We start from the raw sequence: 21,096 nt of genomic DNA, 5'->3' as shown, positions 1-21,096 counted from the left end.
GTGGAAAGCTTCTAGTTAGAAGGTAGTTGGCAGTTTTTGATTGGTTAAGCTTCAGTTTTGTTTTACCATTTATACTGAGTTGAGTGTTGGTTTGCTTACATAGAAACCCGGGATGCTGGAGCTGCCTCAGTTTAATGACCTTCCAGTTAATTGTCTTAACAACCCCACTTTACATCATATATACAAACTAACTCAAAATGAACACCTAAATGTAACAGTGAAAGCTAATAAACTTACAAAAAAACCCACAGGGGTAAGTCTTTGTGGCCTTGGATTAGTTTCTTAGATATAACACCAAAGCCTAAGTAGCAAAAGAAAAACTAGATAAATTAGACATCATCAAAATTTAAAACTTTTATGTTTCAAATGACACTATCAAGAAAATGAAAGCCCACAGAATGGGGGAAAATATTTGCAAATCATGTATCTGATAGAAAGTTGCTTCTAGAATATATTAAAACTCATAATAACAAAAAGGCAAAAATACTCAATTTAAAAATGGGAAAAGTATCTGAATAGACGTTTCTCCAAAGAAGATGTACGAATGACCAATAAATAAGCACATGAAAAGATTCATTTTTTTTTTTTTTTTTCTGAAACAGAGTCTCGCACCATTGCCTGGGCTGGAGTGCAGTGGTGCGATCTTGGTTCACTGCAGCCTCCACCTCCCGGGTTCAAGCGATTCTCCTGCCTCAGCCTCCTGAGTAGCTGGGATTACAGGCACCCGCCACCACGCCCAGCTAATTTTTTGTATTTTTAGTAGAGATGGGATTTCACTGTGTTGGCCAGGCTGGTCTCAAACTCCTGACCTCGTGATCTGCCTGCCTCAGCCTCCCAAAGTGCTGGGATTATAGGCATGAGCCACTGTGCCTGGCCTAAGATTCGTAACATTAATAGTTATCCAGGAAAATGCGAACAACAGTAAGATACCACTTTATATCCACTAGCATGGCTAGAATCAAAAGACAGACATTAACAAGCGTTTTCCAGGATGTGGAGAAACCCTCATTACCCTACTGGTGGGATCAAATGATAGAGCCACGTTGAAAAACAGTCTAGTATTTCCCCAGATGGTTAAACTTAGCATTACTTCATGATCCAGCAATGCCAGCCCTACATATAAACCCAAAAGAAGTGAAAACATGTCCACACTAAAACTTATACACACACACGTTTATAGCAATATTATTCATAATAGCCAAGAAATAGAAACAACCTAAATGACTCCCAACTGACAAATGGATAAACATTCTAATGTATATCCATACAATAGAATGTTATTTGGCCATTAAAAGAAATGAAATACTGATACATGTTACAACATAGATGAATCTTGAAAATATTATGCAAAGTGAGAGAAGTTAGTCATAAAAGACCATGTGTTATATTATTTCATATGTGTTAAATGTCTGGAATAGGTAAATCTTTATAGACAAAGTAGAATAGTGATTGTCAAGACTGCAGGGAATAGGGGGCTGGAGAGCAATAGGTAAATGGTATGTGGTTTCTTTTGGAGGTGATAAAATATTCTAAATTTGACTGTGGTGATGGTTGCATGTACTATGAATATACTATAAGCCATTGAATTTCAGACTTGAAATGAGTGAATCGTATGGTCCTAAAAAAAAAAAAAAAAAAAGTTGTTGCCAAAAGGTCTTTGTCACCTGAGCTATATGTCAATAAAGTTTTACCAAAAAAAGAAAGAAATTATGAAAAGAATAAGCAGATTTTTGCAAGAGTATTTACCAAATGGAGTGCCTCTAAGCCAAAAATTCCAATTATCTTATATAAAGACGTACATGATACCCCAAACCATTGTATTGTATACTTTAAAATGGTGCAGATAGTAAATTTTATGTAATGTTTTACCTCAATTTTTATAAAAATCTATTTGCTTAAAAACGTTAATATAAAAAAATTAATTCAGCAAAGAAAGCCCAGTGAAACAAGTCAGAACATAAATTGTTTTTGATATCAACTCCCCAAGCAGAGAATTCGGAGGGAAATCAAAATTGTGTACCTGTTGGGCACAGCAGTTCACACCTGTAATCCCAACCCTTTTACAGGCCAAGATAGGAGGATTGCTTGAGCTCAGGAGTTCAAGAGCAGCCTGGGCAAAAGAGCAACCACTCTGGCTCTAAAAAAAAAAAAAAAAAAAAAAAAGTTATGTACCAAAGGTATTTGTCACTGGAGTGCAATGGCTATCTATTCACAGGCATGATCATAGCTCACTGCAGCCTCAAACTCCTGGACTCAAGCGAGCCTCCCTCCTCAGTCTCCTGAGCAGCTTGGACTCCAGGTACAAACCACTGCACCAGCTCCAACTTGTTTGTCCAAGAATCCCACAGAAAGCCACCAAGTGAGAGTCCTCAAAATTAACTTAGTGGAACCTTAAATGTTAAGGAAGAGATCACCACTTGCATATGTGAAACAATGAAGCTGAATGCATTACTTGCTAAGCAAAAGAGGCTGAATGTATTACTTGCTAAGCAAAAGAGAATGACACAAAACACATTGACTCTGAACAAAGCAAGAGTTGATATATTGGGTTTTGAGAAGCTTGAATGTCAGGGATTGGCACATTTTCAAAACTAGGAATGTTTAAGGGGTTGGCTCACTTTTAGCCTTGGTGTTTAGAGTTTGGAGGACTAGCAGAAGCAGAAGCTGTCACAGATTAGCTGACTTTCAGAGGCATGGCTGTTGGAGCAAAGCAGTTAAAACTAGTTCCGTGATTACTCGTTTATGGTTTATGGAACAAGGACTAAAGAATAAGCAGTTATTCCCTTTCTTGAATTTGGAGAATAGTAACTTTTTATTCTCAATCTCTGCTATTTTTGCCAGCCACATCATAAATGTAGTTTAAAAACAAAGACATTACCGTTAATCGACAAACAAGTTAGTCAATAAAGGCAGCCAAGTCAAAGGGGGAATTCTTTTTTTTTTTTTTTTTTTTTTGAGACGGAGTCTCGCACTGTCACCCAGGCTGTAGTGCAGTGGCGTGATCTCGGCTCACTGCAAGCTCCGCCTCCTGGGTTCACACCATTCTCCTGCCTCAGCCTCCCGAGTAGCTGGGACTACAGGCACCCGCCACCACGCCCAGCTAATTTTTTGTATTTTTATTAGAGACAGGGTTTCACTGTGTTAACCAGGATGGTCTCGATCTCCTGACATCATGATCTGCCCCCCTCGGCTTCCCAAAGTGCTGGGATTACAGGCATGAGCCACCGCACCCGGCCCAAAGGGGGAATTATTTAAGCTTGTGCTGAAGAATGTTAGAATTTTTAGAGAGAAGTTCTTTAATATTAAAAATTATTATTATTAAAGAGACACAGTAGTTTATAACTCAGTATCATTGAATGGCAGTCTTTCAAGATTGGTAGAGCCAATCTTGAAAGAATTCATAGAGTCTGTTCAGTCTTTTCTTGGAAAAGTAGAAGCACAGTTATATAGGATATTTATTCAAAAAAGGTTACTGAACACGTAACAGGAGAAGAACACTGAATGTCAATGCTCAAGTCTTAAAGGAGCTCTCATTTATATCAAACAGGCATACTTAGTTAAATAGCTAAGTATAATTTAGTGCCTATCACATTGTAATTAGATCTATATAGAGTGCTTTAGGAGCAGAGAAAAAGGAATTATTAACTGCCTAAGGAAGGTGGAGAAATACTTAGAAAAATCTCTGTGGAAAGGGTAATAGAACGGACCGTCAAAAGATAAGCACTCACCAGGCATCAAAAAGCAATGAGAAGGCATTTACAGAGGAACTGGCATGCACACAGGCACACGAGCACATGATGGATCAGAGGAACAGCAAATAGGACAGTGGGGTGGGAGCGTGGGGGGGTGTAGAAAGAAACAGTAGAAGGAAATAACTCAGCCAAACTGTGAAAGATATTTTTTATTCCTAGTTAAGAATTAGTTAATTCTTTACTCAGTAAATAGTCAGGAGTTATGAAAGTTTTTAAACAGGGGAGCAACATGATGAGGTCATTCACAGACTGTAAAAGATGGATTACAGAGGAGAAAAAGTCCAGGAGATGGGTTAGAAGGCTACTGAAAATGCTGGATTTCAGGATGTTCTGAGGCACAGCCTTATGAACAGGAAAAGGAAACAGACTTTATCACTCTTGATCTCTTCCTCGTCACAAGTTATATTTGATCTATCATCAATACCGTGCCCTTGTCAAAATGCAAGTATGTGCTCACTTCGGCATCACATATACTAAAATTGAAACGATACAGAGAAGATTAGCATGGCCCCTATGCAAGAATGACACACAAATTCGTGAAGCATTCCATACTTTTATTAAAAAAAAAAAAGCAAGTATTCCATTATTAGGAGACCCTGATTCCTTTCTTTCGTTCATGTTCTCTGTCTCTCTCTTTCTCTTCTTCCCTCCCCCCAACCCTATTTCCCTTCTTCACTATCTCCCCTCCCTCTCCCCTTCTCTTGCCCTGCTTCAAGTGAAAAATTAGCATCTGTGCCAGGGAAGAATTGCTAGTGAATATCAAGATTGTTCTAATTAATCGATTAGGAAGAACTTAATTAATTTGAGGGAAAAAAGCCTTGATTTCCTTTTTTTGATAGGGATATAAACAAGAAGTTTATAATAAATGGTAACTTGGCTGGGTGAGGTGGCTCACGCCTGTAATCCCAGCACTTTGGGAGGCTGAAGCAGGTGGGTCACCTGAGGTCAGGAGCTTGACACCAGCCTGGCCAACTTGGCAAAACCTCGCCTCTACTAAAAACACAAAAATAGCCGGGTGTGGTGGTACACACTTGTAATCCCAGCTACTTGGGAGGCTGAGGCAGGAGAATTGCTTGAACCCAGGAGGTGAAGGTTGCAGTGAGCCAAGATCATACCACTGCACTCCAGCCTGGGTGACAGAATGAGACTCTGTCTCAAAAAAATAAATAATTTTTTAAAAAATGGTAACTTAAAAAGTAAAAGCTAAGCTGCATTGCCACAAAGAATACAGTTGTGCAAAAATATGTCTGCATGTGGACAAAGCCTTGAGAATATTTGCCATGTAAGACTGATAGGATCATGTATGATTTTTTTTCCTTTTAAGTAATTTCCTTTCATGACGGTTATATAGTTTCTTGGTTTGTTTGTTTGTTTGTTTGTTTTTAACAGAGTCTTGCTCTGTCACCCAGGCGGGAGTGTAGTGGTGCGATCTCTGCTCACTGCAACTTCCCCTTCCTGGATTCAAGTGATTCTCCCACCTTAGCCTCCCCAGTAGCTGGGACTACAGGCCCGTGATACCATGCCTAGCTAATTTTTTTTTCAACGTTTAAGTTCCAGGATATGTGTGCAGGATGTGCGGGTTTGTTATTAGGGTGGTGCAAAAGTAATCCTGGTATGTGTGCCATGGTGGTTTGCTGCACAGATCAACCCATCACCTAGCTATTAAGCCCATTTCCATTAACTATTCTTTTTAATGCTCTCCTTCCCCGCCCATCACCCCCTGACAGGCCCCAGTGTGTGTTGTTCGCCCCCACTCATGTGTCCATGTGTTCTCATTGTTCAGCTCCCACTTACAAGTGAGAACATGCAGTGTTTGGTTTTCTGTTCCTGCCTTAGGTTGCTGAGGATAATGGCATGCAGCTCCATCCATGTCCCTGCAAAGGACATGATCTCTGTCCTTTTTATGGCTGCATAGTATTCCATGGTGTATATGTACCACATTTTCTTTATCCAGTCGATCATTGATGGGCATTTAGGTTGATTCCTTATCTTTGCTATTGTGAATAATAAAAGCCTTGAATTCCAACCATTTTCTTGGTTCTCTAGATAATTAAATTGAAAGCTGAAGCCCGGTTGGACCTGCTAAAGCAGATTGGTGTTTCTGTGGACACATGGCTAAAGAGTGCCATGAACCAAGTAATGGAAGAACTGGAAAATGAACGATGGGCCCGCCCTCCTGCAGTGACCAGTAATGGCACTTTACACTCGGTACGATTTCTTTTCTTGGATATGATAAGTTGATTTTCATTGAAGGATGCTTTGACTCTGTAGTCAAACTTAATAATAGCCAAAATTTTTTACAAAGATAATAGTTTGCTAGTGGTTTAGGTTTTATTCTTCAGCCTATCACCAATTGATTTAAAATTATTGCAGGAAATGAAAGGAAAAAATGAGTGTATTTTTTTAATGTATGATGAAGAATCTGTTATCACTATTTGGGTTATTGATGCCTATCTACCAAACTCATCCCATTCATAGAGTAAATATGCTTCGTGTCTGGAAGTAATAGAATAGAAAACAATCTAGTGTCCCTGAAGTTCTCAGAGGTCTTCTTTAGTGAAAATGAAAATAAACATCCAGAGATTTGCACAAAATCTTAAGTGAAAGGAATGTTCTTCTTAGTATGTGGGCTTAGTCTGAAGGTGACTTCAATTCTTAACAGCTTTCATATTCTCCTTACATAGAGAGAGTGTAGGTGAGTTTTACAGACAAGGCCAGGACACAGCTTAAGTTTCCTTACTTCAAGTCCAGGGCTTTTTCTCCTCTCATGTCATCTGGTTCAACCTTAGTTTTCATGTTGGAGATCTAAGTACCAGAAAAATTCAGTTGATTTGCCTGATATTACATAGCTGGATATGTGATGCCTCGCTAGTCAGACTAATGTAATTCCTACTGTCACCTCCCCACCCATTACTCTCTGTCATCCTGTTTATTTCCTCAATGGTATTTATTACAGTTTGAACTTGACTTCTTTATTTGTTTTCTTTTGTTTATTGTTGTCTTCCTCTCTAGAATGTAATTGCCATATCTTCCTGGTTCTCTGCTCTGCACAGCAAAGTGCCTGACACATAGTTGGTACTTAAATATTTTTGGAGGAAGGAGTGAATGGCTAGATGGGTGAGTGGGTAGTTGGAATAGTGGCAAACTAAAAGCTAAAACTCTGACCTCCCAACTTCCCACTGTCTTCATAGTACCTCTTTAAATGCTTGTGCTCTTCGGATATCAGGCAGGCTTGCTAGCGAAACTGGCCAAAATTTTTCAACATTCTTGGAAGTTTTGTCAGTTTTTTCACATAGCATTCTGATTTTCTAATGAGAATACACTTGCACATTTAAAAAGGATTGTGTATGGGTCTACATTTTAAGGAAAAACAATCTATTGAAGCTTTATTTTCATTTAACTATTAATGTTAATCCAACTGGAGGGAAAAAGAAACATCACCCACTTGACTTTGGGGTTATAAGCACTTCCCCAGTTGTTATTAGAACAGAGTTGCTCTGGCCAGGCATGGTGGTTCACACCTGTAATCCCAGCACTTTGGGAGGCCAAGGCAGACGGATCACCTGAGGTCAGGAGTTCAAGACCAGCCTGGCCAACATGGTGAAACGCTGTCTCTACTAAAAATACAAAAATTAGCCAGGCGTGGTGGCAGACGCCCATAATCCCAGTTACTCAGGAGGCTGAGACAGAAGAATCGCTTGAACCCGGGAGGCAGAGGTTGCAGGGAGCTGAAATCATGCCATTGCACTCCAGCGTGGGTGACAAGAGTGAAACTCCGTCTCAAAAAAAAAAAAAAAAAAAAGAGAACAGAGTTGCTCCATCTCATGGAATATCTCCTACTATTGCACTTTCTAAAAGTCATAATGCTCATCTACTTCAGTTTGTTGTAGAGTTTTTGATGACAGCAAATTCCAGGCCCACTTGCTTTGGGCTTCTACAGCAGGACTGTTTCCAGCCAATCAAACCCATGATTTTTCTTCAGCTAGCACCTTTTCTAACCAAATCAATTGAGCGGCCACATACCATCTGACTTTGAACTGAGCAGGCACATACCACCTGACTTTGTATTTACTTCCTGGGCAAACTGAAGATGAACAAAACTTGGTCTCCCTCCTCATAGAGTTTACAAGCTAGGAGACCAGACAGACCTTCATAGATCTTAATGATACATGGTAGTGTATGACTGGGCTACTGTGTAGCACACTTGAAATTGCTTACTTCTAACTCATCTGCACACCTTGGAAAAAGTCACTTCTCTTGGGTTTCTGAAAGAAAGGTTAAAAGACTCTGAGATTCCCACCCCCCACCCCCACCAACTCCAGAATCTCATGATTCTTTGAAGTACTATCAGAAAAGCTCAATATCAGCTAGAAGAATAGGGAAGAAAGTGTGCCCCATGGAGGATATGTCATTTGAGATAGTCCTTGAAGAATTTTAACAGGAGATAAAGAAGAAGGGCTGTTCTCGTTGTGAAGGAAGGGAATGAAGGAGCTGTGCCTAGTACAGTAGTAGTAAGCATTGAATAAATAAGTATTTTTGAGACCTGTCCAGAGAAATCACTCCTCTAGAGACATACATATCCTCTGTGAAGGGAGCATTTTGCAATTCCATCCCACGTTTTTCTTCCCCCTAGTCAATCTTATGGAGCCTCCATCTTTCAACTGAGAGATTACATTTTGTGGAAGATCTAATAATATAAATAAAGGAGAGACATAGGCACAAAATAGCTTAATGAGGACCTATATTTATTTAATCTGCTTTTAAGTAACAGCACTGAAATTATTTAAAGGGGGTTGTATCTCTTCATACTGACAGCTAGCTGGCTGAGGAACATGAAGCAGAAATACACAGTCTAGAGGCTAAATTATTTCTTCCATTACGGGTGCCAACAAAAGCATTCGTCATCTGGAAAACATGATTAATACTACTGTTAGACATTAATAGTGCAACTGAAAAGTGCCTTGTGGAAGATAAATGTTTTAAAAAGACACAGACTACTCCCTTATAGAATAAGGAAGGAACTATACTTACTTGGGTATTAACTGCCTTCTGTATCATGCTATAGTACAGAATGTAAGATTGGAAGAAAGGAATCCCAGAGTATAGCAACATTGTTTTTAAAGGAGAACAGTCCACTGACACAGTTACCCAGTTGCAGGTGGCTGGAGCCTGCATGCAGCTTCCCCTGTTAGATTGCTGCCAGCAACCCCATCAGCCTGTGTCACTCGGCCTCCCTTCTCTTATCGTCCTGCTTCTCTTACTCAAAAGCCATACCAAGAAGACAACCTGACTTTTGATATTATATTAATTCTGCAATAGAAAAAGTTATATAAGCAGATTACCAAAAATTGGAAAATACAATATAGAAGAAAATGATTAATAGCTCCATCCTTATAATAGCACAGCTAGCAATTTGGTATATTTCCTTACTCTTTTATTTATTTACTTTTTAATTGACAAACAATTGTATATATTTATGGTGTACAACATAATGTGTATTTTTGTTTGTTTGGAGACGGTCTTCCTCTATCGCCCAGGCTGGAGTGCAGTGGTGCTGTCGATGGCTCACTGCAGTCTCAACCTTTGGAGCTCAATGGATCCTCCTGCCTCAGCCTCCTGAGTAGCTGGGACTACAGGCTCATGCCCCCATGCCCAGCTAATTTTTGTATTTTTCACCATGTTGCCCAGGCTAGTCTCAAACTCCTAGGATCAAGCAGTCCGCCCACGTTGGCCTCCCAAAGTGCTGGGATTACAGGCATGAGCCACCACACCCAGTCCATATTTTTATTCTTTCTACTCTTTTGTGAGCCACTATGCCCACCCTGTTCTTTTATTTCTTACGTTTTCAAACTATAGCCCACAATGTTAATATCACTTCCCTGTTTTCAGCCACTTTCCTCAACTAATGTGCAAAGGTAAACTGCCAGTCTACTCTGTTGTACAGCCTCCCTTAGAGTATGAACATCTGCAGAGTTGCATGTAAATAAATTCTGACTTTGGTCATTGTGAGAACCATGCTCAATAATGATGTTGGAGATAAGGGTAAGATAAGGAGTTTCTAAAACAGCTAAGATCATATGCTTTGGCTGGGTCATACAATAGGTTTATATTTAACATTTTAAGAAACTGACAAACTGTTTTCCAAAGTGGTTATACCATTTTACAATTACATCAATAGGGTACTAGTGTTTCAGTTGTTCCACAACCTTGTCAATACTTAGTATAGTCAGTCTTTTTAACTTTAGACATTCTAATAGGTGTGATGTTGTAAATCATTGTCATTTTAATTTCCATTTCCCTGATAATGTTGAGCATCTTTTCATATGTTTATTTGCATCTGTATATTTTCTTTGGTGAAGTGTCTGTTCAAATCTTTGTTTAATTTTTATTGGGTTTGTTTTCTTTTTATTGCATTTTAAGAGTTTATACTCTGAATACAAATCCTCTATCAGATATTTGATTTATGCAATTTTCTTCTAGTCGGTGGCTTATTTTTTTATTTCCTTAATACCTTTCAAAGAGCACAAATTTTTAATTTTAATGAAGTCCAACCTACCAGTTTTTCTTTTATGGATCATATTTTTGGTGTGGTAGCTAAGAAATCTTTGCCTAAAACCAAGGTCATAAAGATTTTCTCCTAGGTTTTCTTCTAGAAGTTTTATAGTTTTAGGTTTTACATTTAAATCTGTAATTCAGCATGAGCTCATCTTTGATTATGGTAAACAGAATAAGTCAGAGTTATTTGTCCCTTTTTTGAACTTTTTTTTTTAACTGTCCTTTCTCCACTAAATTGCCTTTGCATCATTGTCAAAAATCAGTTATTTAGGCCTGCCACAGTGGCTTATGCCTGTAATCCCAACACATTGGGCCGAGTGGGAGGATCACTTCTGGCCAGGAGTTTGAGACCAGCCTGAGCAACATAGTAGACCCTGTCTCTAAAAAAAGAAAAAAAAAATTTTCAACTAGCCAGACATTGTGGTACATTCCTGCGGTCCTAGCTACTCAGGAGGCTAAGGCAAGAAGATATCTTGAGCCCAGAAGTTCAAGGTTACAGCAAACTATGATTGTGCTACTGCACTCCAACCTGGGAAACAGAGCAAGTCTCTTTTAAAAAAAAATTAATCATATATGTATGGGTCTGCTGCTTGACATTTTGTTCTGTTCTATTGATCTATGTGTCCAGCTTGATGCCGGTACTACACTGTCTTAATTACTGTAATTTTATAATAAGTCATGACTTCAGGTAGTGTAAGTCCTCCAACTTTCTTCTTTATCAAAGTTGTTTTGGGTATTCTAGGTCCTTTGCATTTCCATATGAATTTAAAATTGGTTTTCTACCCCAAAAAGCCTATCAGGATTTTTATTAGGATTTTGATGACTGTATAGATCAACTGGAAGATAACATTGCCATGTTAACAATATTCAGTTTTCCAATCCAGAACATAATATACTTCTCCATTTATTTAGGACTTTAATTTCTCTCAGCAATGTTTTATAGTTTTCAGTAGATAGATCTTGCATATCCTTTGTCAGACTTACCCCTATTTCATAATTTTTATGCTATTGTAAATGATTTTTTACATTTCAATTTCCAATTGTTCATTGCTAATCTATAAAAATACAGTTGATTGTTGTATATTGATCTTATATCCTGCAATCTTGCTAAACTCACTTATTAGTTCTAGTAGCTTTTTTGTAAATTCCATAGGATTTTCTATATAACCATGTCACCTGCAAATAAAGACAGTTTTACTTATTCCTTTTCTATTTGGATTCCTTTTTCCTTCTTACTATAAAATTGCTGAGTAGAAGTGGTGAGAGTCAACAGAAGTCCTTGCCTTGTTCTTGAACTTTTAGCAAGAATGCATTCAGTCTTTCACCATTAAGTATGAAGTTAGCAGTAGGGTTTTTGTAGATGCCCTTTATCATGTTAAAGAAGTTTCTTCTGTTTCTATTTTGTTTGCTAATAGAAATGGATGTTGGATCTTGTCAAATTGTTCTTTTTTAGTCTGCTAATATGGTTTAATTGCATTGATGATTTTTCAGATATTAAACCAGCTTCACATTCCTGGTAAACCCCACTTGGGTAATGATATATTATCTTTTTTTTTTTTTTTTTTTTTTTTGAGACGGCGTTTCGCTTTTGTTGCCCAGGCTGGAGTGCAATGGCGTGATCTCGGCTCACCACAACCTCTGCCTCCCAGGTTCAAATGATTCTTCTGCCTCAGCCTCCCAAGTAGCTGGGATTATAGGCATACGCCACCATGCCTGGCTAATTTTACATTTTTTTAGTAGAGATAGAGTTTCTCTATGTCGGTCAAGTTGGTCTTGAACTCCCGACCTCAGTTGATCCACCTGCCTCAGCCTCCCAGAGTGCTGGGATTACAGGCATGAGCCACCGAGCCCGGCCTATCCTTTCTATATATTGATTGGAACTGGTTTGCTAGGACTCTGATAAGCATGCTTCCATCTCCATTCATTTCCTTGTAGTATTCTTGTCTGGTTTTGTTATAATGCTTGTCTCCAAATGATTTGAAAAGTATCCTTCCTCTTCAGGTTTCTGGAAGCCTTATGTAGAATTGTATGGAATTTCGTCTTCCTGAAATGTTTGGTGGAATTTACCAGGGCTGTTATCTGGTCTTGGAGTTTTTTTTTTTGGAAGTTTTTAAATAACAGACTCCATTTCATTAGTAGATACAGAGTTATTAAGGTTATTCTTCTTGAGTGAACTTTGGTAAGTTGTCTCTTTTAAGGAATTTGTCCATTCCATCTAAGTTGTCAGATTTATTGGCACAAAGTTGTTTATAATATTCCTTTATCCTTTGATTATCTGGAAAATTAGTAGTGATATCACCTCATTCCTGATACTGGTCATGTCTCCTCTCTTCTGATCATTCTGCTAGAGGTTTATTAATTAGATGGATCTCTATGAAGAATCAGCTTTTGATTTTATTGATTTTTCCCTCGTTTTTCTCTTTTCTATTTTCTTGATTTTCTTTTTTCTGTTTTCTTGATTTCTGCTCAGGATTTTATTATTTCTTTTCTTCTGTTCAGTTTGGATTTAATTTTCTCCTTTCTAATTTGTAAGGTAGAAACTGAGGTCATTGATTTGAGAGTTTTCTTCTTTTTGAATATTGGCATTAAGTGCTAAACATTTCCCTGTAAGTATTGCTTTAGGTCCATTGCACAAATTCTGGTATGTTGTGTCATCATTTTTATCCAGTTCAAAATATTTTCTAATTTACTTTTTTTTTTTTTTTTTAACAGTCTTGCTCTGTCACTCAGGCTGGAGTGCAGTGACTCAATCTCAGCTGACGGCAACCTCCTCCTCCCAGGTGATTCTTATGCCTCAGCCTCCGAGCACCACCACGCCCAGCTAATTTTTGTATATTTAGTAGAGATGGGGTCTCACTATGTTGCCCACGCTGGTCTCGAACTCCTGAGCTCTAGCGATTCACCCACCTCAGCCTCCCAAAGTGGTAGGATTATAGGAGTGAACCACTGCACCCGGCCTCTAATTTATGTTTTTATTTCTTCTTTTGACTGATGGGTAATTAAAAGTGTGTTACTGAATTTCCAAATATTTGGAGATTTTTCCAGATAGCTTTTTGTTGTTTATTTCTAGTTTATTTCCATTGTAGTCAAATAACATACTTGAACCCTTTTAAACTTTTTGAGCTTTGTTTTGTAACCCAGTATAAATGTATATCTTGGTAACTGTTACATGTGTTCTTAAAAAAAAAAAGAATGTATATTTTGCTATTGTTAAGGGTTATGTTCTATAAATGTCAATTAAGTCAAGTTGGTTATAGTATTGTTCTAGTCTTCTAGACTGGAATGAACCTTTTACCGGTCCATGGCCTGTTAGGAACTGAGCCACACAGCAGGAGGTGAGTGGCCAGAGAGGGAGCATTACTGCTTGAGCTCTGCCTCCTGTCAGATCAGCAGCAGCATTAGATTCTCAGAGAAGCATAAACCCTATTGTGAACTTCACATGTGAGGGATCTAGGTTGGACCCTCCTTATGAGAATCTAATACCTGATGATCTGAGATGGAACAGTTTCATCCTGAAACCTTCCCTCATGGTGCCCCAAGAGTCCGGTCCATGGAAAAATTGTCTTCCATGAAACTGGTTCCTGGTGCCTAAAAGATTGGGGACAGCTATTCTGTATCCTTACTAATCTTAATACTCTACTGGGTGCCCTGTGCCTTGTGAGGTTTTTACTCTTTTAGGAGGGAGCAGGAGCTATTCTCAGACCTGTGTGAGTTCTGAGGATTATTTTTCCTAATCCTTTTTAGTGCTTCTAGCCCTAGCTTTGGGTAATTTCTTCACATACATGTACTGACCAATACTCAGCCAAAGTCTTGAGGAGGACCCTCTGCAGATTTCCTAAGTTCTGTGCATCTCTCTCTTCTTCATTACAGTCCCCCCTTATCTGTGGGGGATATATTTCAAGACCTCCAGTGCATGCCTGAAGTCGCAGATAGTACCGAACCCTATGTACACTGTGTTTTTCCCCATACATACATATCTATCATAAAGCTAATTTATATATGAGGCACAGTAAGAGATTAACAACACTAACTAGTAATAAAATAGAATACTATAACAATAGGCCAGCAGCACTACTCTGGTGCTTTGGGGCCAGTATTAAGTAAAATAAGGGCTACTTGAACGCAAGCACCGTGATATGGTGACAGTCAATCGGGATAACCGAGATGGCCACTAAATGACTAATGGGCAAGTAGCTTACATAGCTTGCATATACTTGACAAAGGGGTGATTCACATCTGGGGAGAGTGAAACCTAAAATTTCATCAGGCTACTCAGAATGGCACACAATTTAAAACCTATGAATTGTTTATTTCTGGAACTTTCCACTTAATATTTTCAGATCATGGTTGACTGGGTAACTGGCACCATGGAAAGCCAAACCCACCCATAAGGGGAGACTGCTACACTCCACATCCTGAGCTTTCTCCACTTTGGCTTTACTAAATTCCCAGTTTCATCTCCTCTGTTCAGGGAGATCACCATCATGTGCCTGGGTTTCTTCTTCCTAAGTCATAGCCTAGAAACTTTCTTCATACAGTATGTTGTAGGAGTTGTTTGTTTCCCATCCCCCAGGGATCACTGTCCTTCATGAGTGATGCCCAGTGTCTTGAAAACTGTTCTTTCATATATTTTGAACAGTTTTTCAGTTGTTTCTGACAGGAGGTTAAATCTGATCCCTGATACTCCATCTTGCCTGGAAGCACAAATCCATTTTCCTGATATTTTTAGCGTCATCTTTTTCTTAACTTTTATTTTAAGTTCAGGGATATAATTGCAGGTTTGTTACATAGGTAAACTTGAGTCATGGGGGGGTTGTACAGATTATTTCATCACCCAGGTGTTAAGCCTCGTACCCATTAGTTATTTTTCCTGATCCTCTCCCTCCTTCCACCCTCCACCCTCTGAAAGGCCCCAGTGTCTGTTGATCCCCTCTGTGTGTCCATGTTCTAATCATTTAGCTTCCACTTACAAGTGAGAATATGCGGTATTTGGTCTTCTGTTCCTGTGTTAGTTTGCTAAGGATAATGGCCTCCAGCTCCATCCACGTCCCTCCAAAGGACATGATCTCATTCTTCTTTATGGCTGCATAGTATTCCATGGTGTATATGTACCACATTTTCTTTATCCAGTCTACCATTGATGGGCATTTAGGTTGATTTCATGTCTTTGCTATTGTGAATAGTGCTGCAATGAACATATGTGTGCATGTGTCTTTATAATAGAATGATTTATATTCCTTTGGTTAACATCATCTTTGATAACTTACTCATGTTGTATTTGGAGTAATGTCCACTGTGATTACTTCTCTGCCAATGGAGTGGAGAGGTTCTATTAGTAAATATTGAGGAGCTGTCTTCCTCTGTATTAGGTATTACCAGATTCTTTATCTGGATTCTCTCTTCCTCGTAAAAACAAAAGCTAATGCTTTATTAAGTGCCTCCTATGCACCAAACATGTGTTAGGGGTTTTAAATATTTTACTTCATTTAATCTTTATGCTAACCCTGTGAAGAAGTAATTGTCTTCATTAGAGAGACGAGGCCATTGAAATTGAGGAGTTAAATAATTTGCCCAGGGTCACACAACAAGTAAGTGACATAGTCAACATTCAAACCCAAGTTGGCCAGACCCCAAGACCCTGCTTTCTACCTCATGATTGTGCCATGAAGCTGAGCCCCTCAGAGGTTTTTTTAATGAGTACAAGAAGATGGCTCCCAAAACCAATTCAAAAAGATCATCTTGCCTGCCTCTGCAATAAGAGTAAGCATTTTGGCCGGGCACGGTGACTCACGCCTGTAATCCAAGCACTTTGGAAGGCCGAGGCAGGTGGATCATCTGAGGTCAGGAGTTCGAGACCAGCCTGGCCAACATAGTGAAACCCCGTCTCTACTGAAAAAAAAAATACAAAAATTAGCTGGGCATGGTGGCACACACCTGTAATCCCAGCTACTCGGGAGCCTGAGGCAGGAGAATCGCTTGAACCCAAGAGGCAGAGGTTGCAATGAGCGGAGATCACACCACTGCACTCCAGCCTGGGCGACAAGAGTGAAACTCTGTCTCAAAAAAAAAAAAAAAAGTAAGCATTTTACAACATCTAAGAAAGGATAAACGTTAGTATGGCTAGAAAGAATAGTTTTGACTGAAGTTCTGTCAAGTGACAGGAAGAAAAGGGGATGAGAGAGCAGTCCTTAAGAGACAGAGGAAGCATGTGATTTTAGAAATGCTGGGTCAAGAAAACAGTGTAACAGTTCAGTTAAGAGAGTGGAAGAGGAAAAAGGAAGAAATTATTCTGAGATGACATGCTTTGGAAAGCAGCTAGAGCAATGCAGAAGCATATGACAGTGACCCCTATTGCTGGCACTGCAGCCTTCTTATTGACTTCCTTGGGAATCCAAAAATCAACTCCAAATAAAGGAGGAAAAAAGGAATGTTTAGTATCAACCGGGTTGCCAAGATAAAATGTTTTAAATTGATTCCCAGTGTCAAAGCACAGTACATGTATATTTTTGGAAACTTGTTCTACCCACATTTTTATAAATGTATGGGTGTTTTGTTTTGTTTTGATTTTTGTAATACCCACTGTTTTTTTTTAAATGCCTGTAACCTTTCCTAGAATATGAAGGCAATGTCTTCTAAGTATATATAATATGTTTAAAGTTAATTTTATGGCAATTTCTAGCATGATTCTTTTATGTGGCACAATGCCCTGTTGGAAAACAATAGAATCATAAGTCTGTGATTCTGAATATTTTGCTCCTAACTATTGAGTGGCAAAAGACTCAATATGATGTGAGACTGTTTTGCCACCAACCTGACTGATGATAGATGAATAATTTTTAAGAGATAGCACAGGATTTCCTCACTCAGCTGTGGAGAATTTTCAATAAAGTTATCAATGAGAATATTTCAGCAGCTTTGAAATGGTGGCAATAAATATGTCAGGAAAAATGTATAATTTATTATTCTGGAACTCTCCACAATTCTGTAGAATTTTTTCCCTTTTATTTTTATTTGACACATAATATTTATACATATTTATGGGATACAGAGGGACATTTTGATACATGTATACAGTGCTATAGAATTTTATTAGGGAAACAGTGGTTAAGAGGAGAGTCAGTTTTAAAACTTCAGTGATAATTACTCAAGAGAAAGCCCTTTAATTCATGAAAAAGTAGAATTTGACAGCTAGGCAGCCTGTACTTTTGGACTCATCATATCCCGGGAAGTCTTCCCTGACTCCTCTCCAGTGGCCTCTTCCGCATTCCCAGGGCCATGCACTTGGCCTCTCCTTTTAGTATCCTTCACTCTAGATTGTGAACCACTGGAAGGAGACACTGTGTTCTTCGTTTTCTATCCATCAAAGAGGCTAGCATAGTTTTCTACATACAGTAGATATTTGATACTTTAATTAATTAATGTAATGGCTCTCCTATGAAGGCCAATCCTGCCTGTCCATTCTTGTAACCTTAAATGTGTAAACATTGGTGCTTTTGTATGTTTGAATATGGGAAAAAGCAGCCAAATAAGTGCTTGTGTGTAGCAAGCAAGAAACAAATATTTGAGGCTGTTTGTCTCTTCTTTATTAGGTTTTTAATTTAAAAAGTAAAACATGTGTATTCTAATAGTTCAAAGAGTATAGATCTACATAAAAAGCAAGTCAGTCATTTCCTCTATTTTCCAGTCTTTATTCTTCTCATTCTGACTTCACCTGTCAGATATGTATCTCATATAAATATTATTTATATTCAATATATCACAGACAGTGCTCTAGGTAAGTGCCTATGGATCTAACTCATTGTTTACACTCAATGCCATTTCAATTAATAAATGCCTTTTAGCTATGATGGGTAATATACCTTGAAACTGGGTTAAAAAATTATTTTCCTTGTGTTACATTTCAGAAGAGAGTGTACTTTTCACGTTTGTTCATGTGTATGGTAAAATATACAAATTTACCATTTTAAGTGTAAGTTTAGTGGCATTAAGTACCTTCATATCGTTGTGGAACCATCCCCACCATCCATCCATCTCCAGAACTCTTTTTTTTTTTTTTTTGAGATGGAGTCTCACTCTGTCACCGAGGCTGGAGTACAGTGGCATGATCTTGGCTCACTGCAACCTCCGCCTCCCGGGTTCAAGTGATTCTCCTGCCTCAGCCTCCTGAGCAGCTGGGATTACAGGCACCTGCCACCACACCCAGCAAATTTTTGGTCTTTTTTTTTTTTTTTTTTTTTTTTGAGACGGAGTTTTGCTCTTGTTGCCCAGTTTTGCTCTTGTTGCCCAGGCACAATGTACAATGTGCCATTGTACATTGGAGTACAATGGCACGATCTCAGCTGACCACAGCCTCCGCTTCCCAGGTTCAAGTGATTCTCCTGCCTCAGCCTCCTGAGTAGCTGGGGTTATGGGCATGCGCCATCACACCCGGCTAATTTTGTATTTTTAGTGGAGACAGGGTTTCTCCATGTTGGTCAGACTGGTCTTGAACTCCTGACCTTACGTGATCTGCCTGTCTCGGCCTCCCAAAGTGCTGGGATTACAGGCATGAGCCACCGCGCCTGGCCCATTTCCAGGATTCTTTTCATCTAGCAAAAGTAAAACTCTCTGCCCATTAAGCAGTAACTCCCCAACATGCAGCCTCTGACAATCACCATTCTGCTTTCTGTCTCTATGAATTTGACTACTCTGCGTACCTCATATAAGTAGAATCAGAGTATTTTATCTTTTTGTGACTGGCTTATTCCACTTAGCATAATGGCCTCAAAGATCACCCATATCGTATGTAGCATGTGTCAAAATTTCCCTCCTTTTTAAGACTGAATAAACTGGGCATGGTGGCATGTGCCTGTAGTCCCAGCTACTCGGGGGGCTGAAGTAGGAGGATCCCTTGCATCCAGGAGTTCGAAGCTGCAGTGAGCTATGATCGCACCATTGCACTCCAGCTGGGCAGCAGAGTGAGACCCTGTCTCTAACCAGATAGATAGACAGATAGATAGACAGACAGACAATAATATTACATTGTATGTATGTATACCACATTTTTATTTGGTTTGTGGTATATACATACATTTTACTTAATCCATTCATCTCTCAGTGGACATTTGAGTTGCTTCTACCTTTTGTGAATAATGTGGCTGTGAACATTGGTTTACAAATACCTGTTCAAGTCTGTGCTTTCAGTTCTTTTGGGTATATACCCAAAATGGCATTGCTGAATTATGTGGTAATTCTGTGTTTAATTTATTGAAGAAACATGTTACTGTTTTTCCATAGCAGCTGTACCATTTTACATTCCTACCAGCAGTGTATAAAAGTTCCAATTTTTCCACATCCTTGTCAACACTTGTTATTTTCTGGGTTTTTTTAAATATATATAATAGCATCCTAATGGGTGTGAAATGGTATTTCATTGTGGTTTTGATTTGCATTTCCCTAATCATTAGTGATGTTGAGCATATTTTCATGTGGTTATTGGCTATTTATATAAATTATTTGGAGAGATATCTCTTCAAACCTTTTGTCCATTTTTACTTGGATTATTTGTTGTTGGTGGTCAGTTTTAGGGATTCTTTATATATTCTGGATATTAGTCCCTTTTAAGATATATAACTTGCAAATACCTTATCCCATTCTGTGGGTTGCCTTTTCACTCTATTGTTCTTTGATGCATACATATTTTTTATTTTGATAAGGTTCACTTTATCTGTTTTTTTCTTTTGTTGTCTATGCTTTTGGTATCATATTTAAAAAACTCATTGAGGTGGGGGGGATTGCCTGAGCTGAGGAGTTCAAGACCAGCCTGGGCAACACGGTAAAACCCCATCTCTGCTAAAATACAAAAGATTAGCTGGGTGTGGTGGCATGCGCCTGTAGTCCCAGCTACTTGGGAGGCTGAGGCAGGAGAATTGCTTGAACCTGGCAGGCAGAGGTTGCAGTGAGTCAAGATCACACCACTATACTCCAGCCTGGGCAACAGAGTGAGACTCTGTCTCCAAAAAAATCATTGCCAAATCCAATGTCATAAAGTGTTTCCCCTATGTTTTCTTTTAAAGTTTCATAGGTTTAGGTCTATGATCCATTTAATTTTTTCTGTGTATCGTATAAGGTGAGATTTCAACTTCATTCTTTTGCATATGGGTATCCAATTTTTCCAGCAACATTTGTTGAAAAACTGTCCTTTCCTCCACTGAGTGGTCTTGGCATCCTTGTTGAAAATCATTTAATCATGTATGTGAAGGTTTATTTCTGGGCTTTCTAGTCTCAAACTCAATTTTTAAAAAATTTTTACGTGCAAGAGTACATGTGCAGGTTTGTTATATAGGTAAACTCGTGTCATGGGGGTTTGTTTTACAAATTGTTTCACTACCCAGGTACTAAGCCTAGTACCCAATAGTTATTTTTTCTAATCCTCTCCCTCCTCCCATCTTCTGCCTTCAAGTAGGCCCCAGTGTCTGTTGTTCCCCTCTTTGTGTCCATGATTGCTCATCATTTAGCTCCCACTTATTAGTGAGAACATGCAGTATTTGGTTTTCTGTTCCTGTATTAGTTTGTTAAGGATAATGGCCTCCAGTTCCATCCATGTTCCTGCAGAAGACATCATTCTTTTTTGTGGCTGCCTAGTATTTCATGGTATATATGTACCACATTTTCTTTATTCAACTTGTCACTGATTAGTATGTAGGTTGATTCCATGTCTTCGCTAGTATAAATAGTGCTGCAATGAACATACACGTGCATGTGTGCATGTGTCTTTTTTTTTTTTTTTTTTAAGACAATCTTGCTCTGT

The 21,096-nt window shown here is 38.8% G+C and overlaps 1 protein-coding gene and 1 non-coding gene across 8 annotated transcripts in view; both read left to right on the top strand.

The window, feature by feature from the left end:
• Positions 1 to 21,096, top strand: part of FCHSD2 (FCH and double SH3 domains 2) — a 308,605-nt gene that overhangs the window by 271,857 nt on the left and 15,652 nt on the right. For 6 of the 7 annotated variants that reach the window (XM_002822208.4, XM_024254856.3, XM_054526011.2 and 3 more), the window contains one exon: positions 5,799 to 5,960. The exons of the other annotated variant lie outside the window; for it this stretch is intronic. In XM_002822208.4, coding sequence (XP_002822254.1) covers positions 5,799 to 5,960 — 162 coding nt within the window. The remainder of the gene's footprint in view (positions 1 to 5,798; positions 5,961 to 21,096) is intronic. 7 annotated transcript variants of the gene reach the window in all.
• On the top strand, positions 4,202 to 4,308 carry LOC112135704 (U6 spliceosomal RNA). Its single transcript, XR_002916941.1, has one exon. It is a non-coding gene; the product is annotated as a U6 spliceosomal RNA (small nuclear RNA).

Source organism: Pongo abelii, chromosome 9 (genome assembly GCF_028885655.2).
Source record: "Pongo abelii isolate AG06213 chromosome 9, NHGRI_mPonAbe1-v2.0_pri, whole genome shotgun sequence".
In the NCBI taxonomy this organism is placed as follows: domain Eukaryota; kingdom Metazoa; phylum Chordata; class Mammalia; order Primates; family Hominidae; genus Pongo; species Pongo abelii.
Note: the sequence above shows the minus strand (reverse complement) of the source record. Positions and strands in the feature narration are given on the sequence as shown.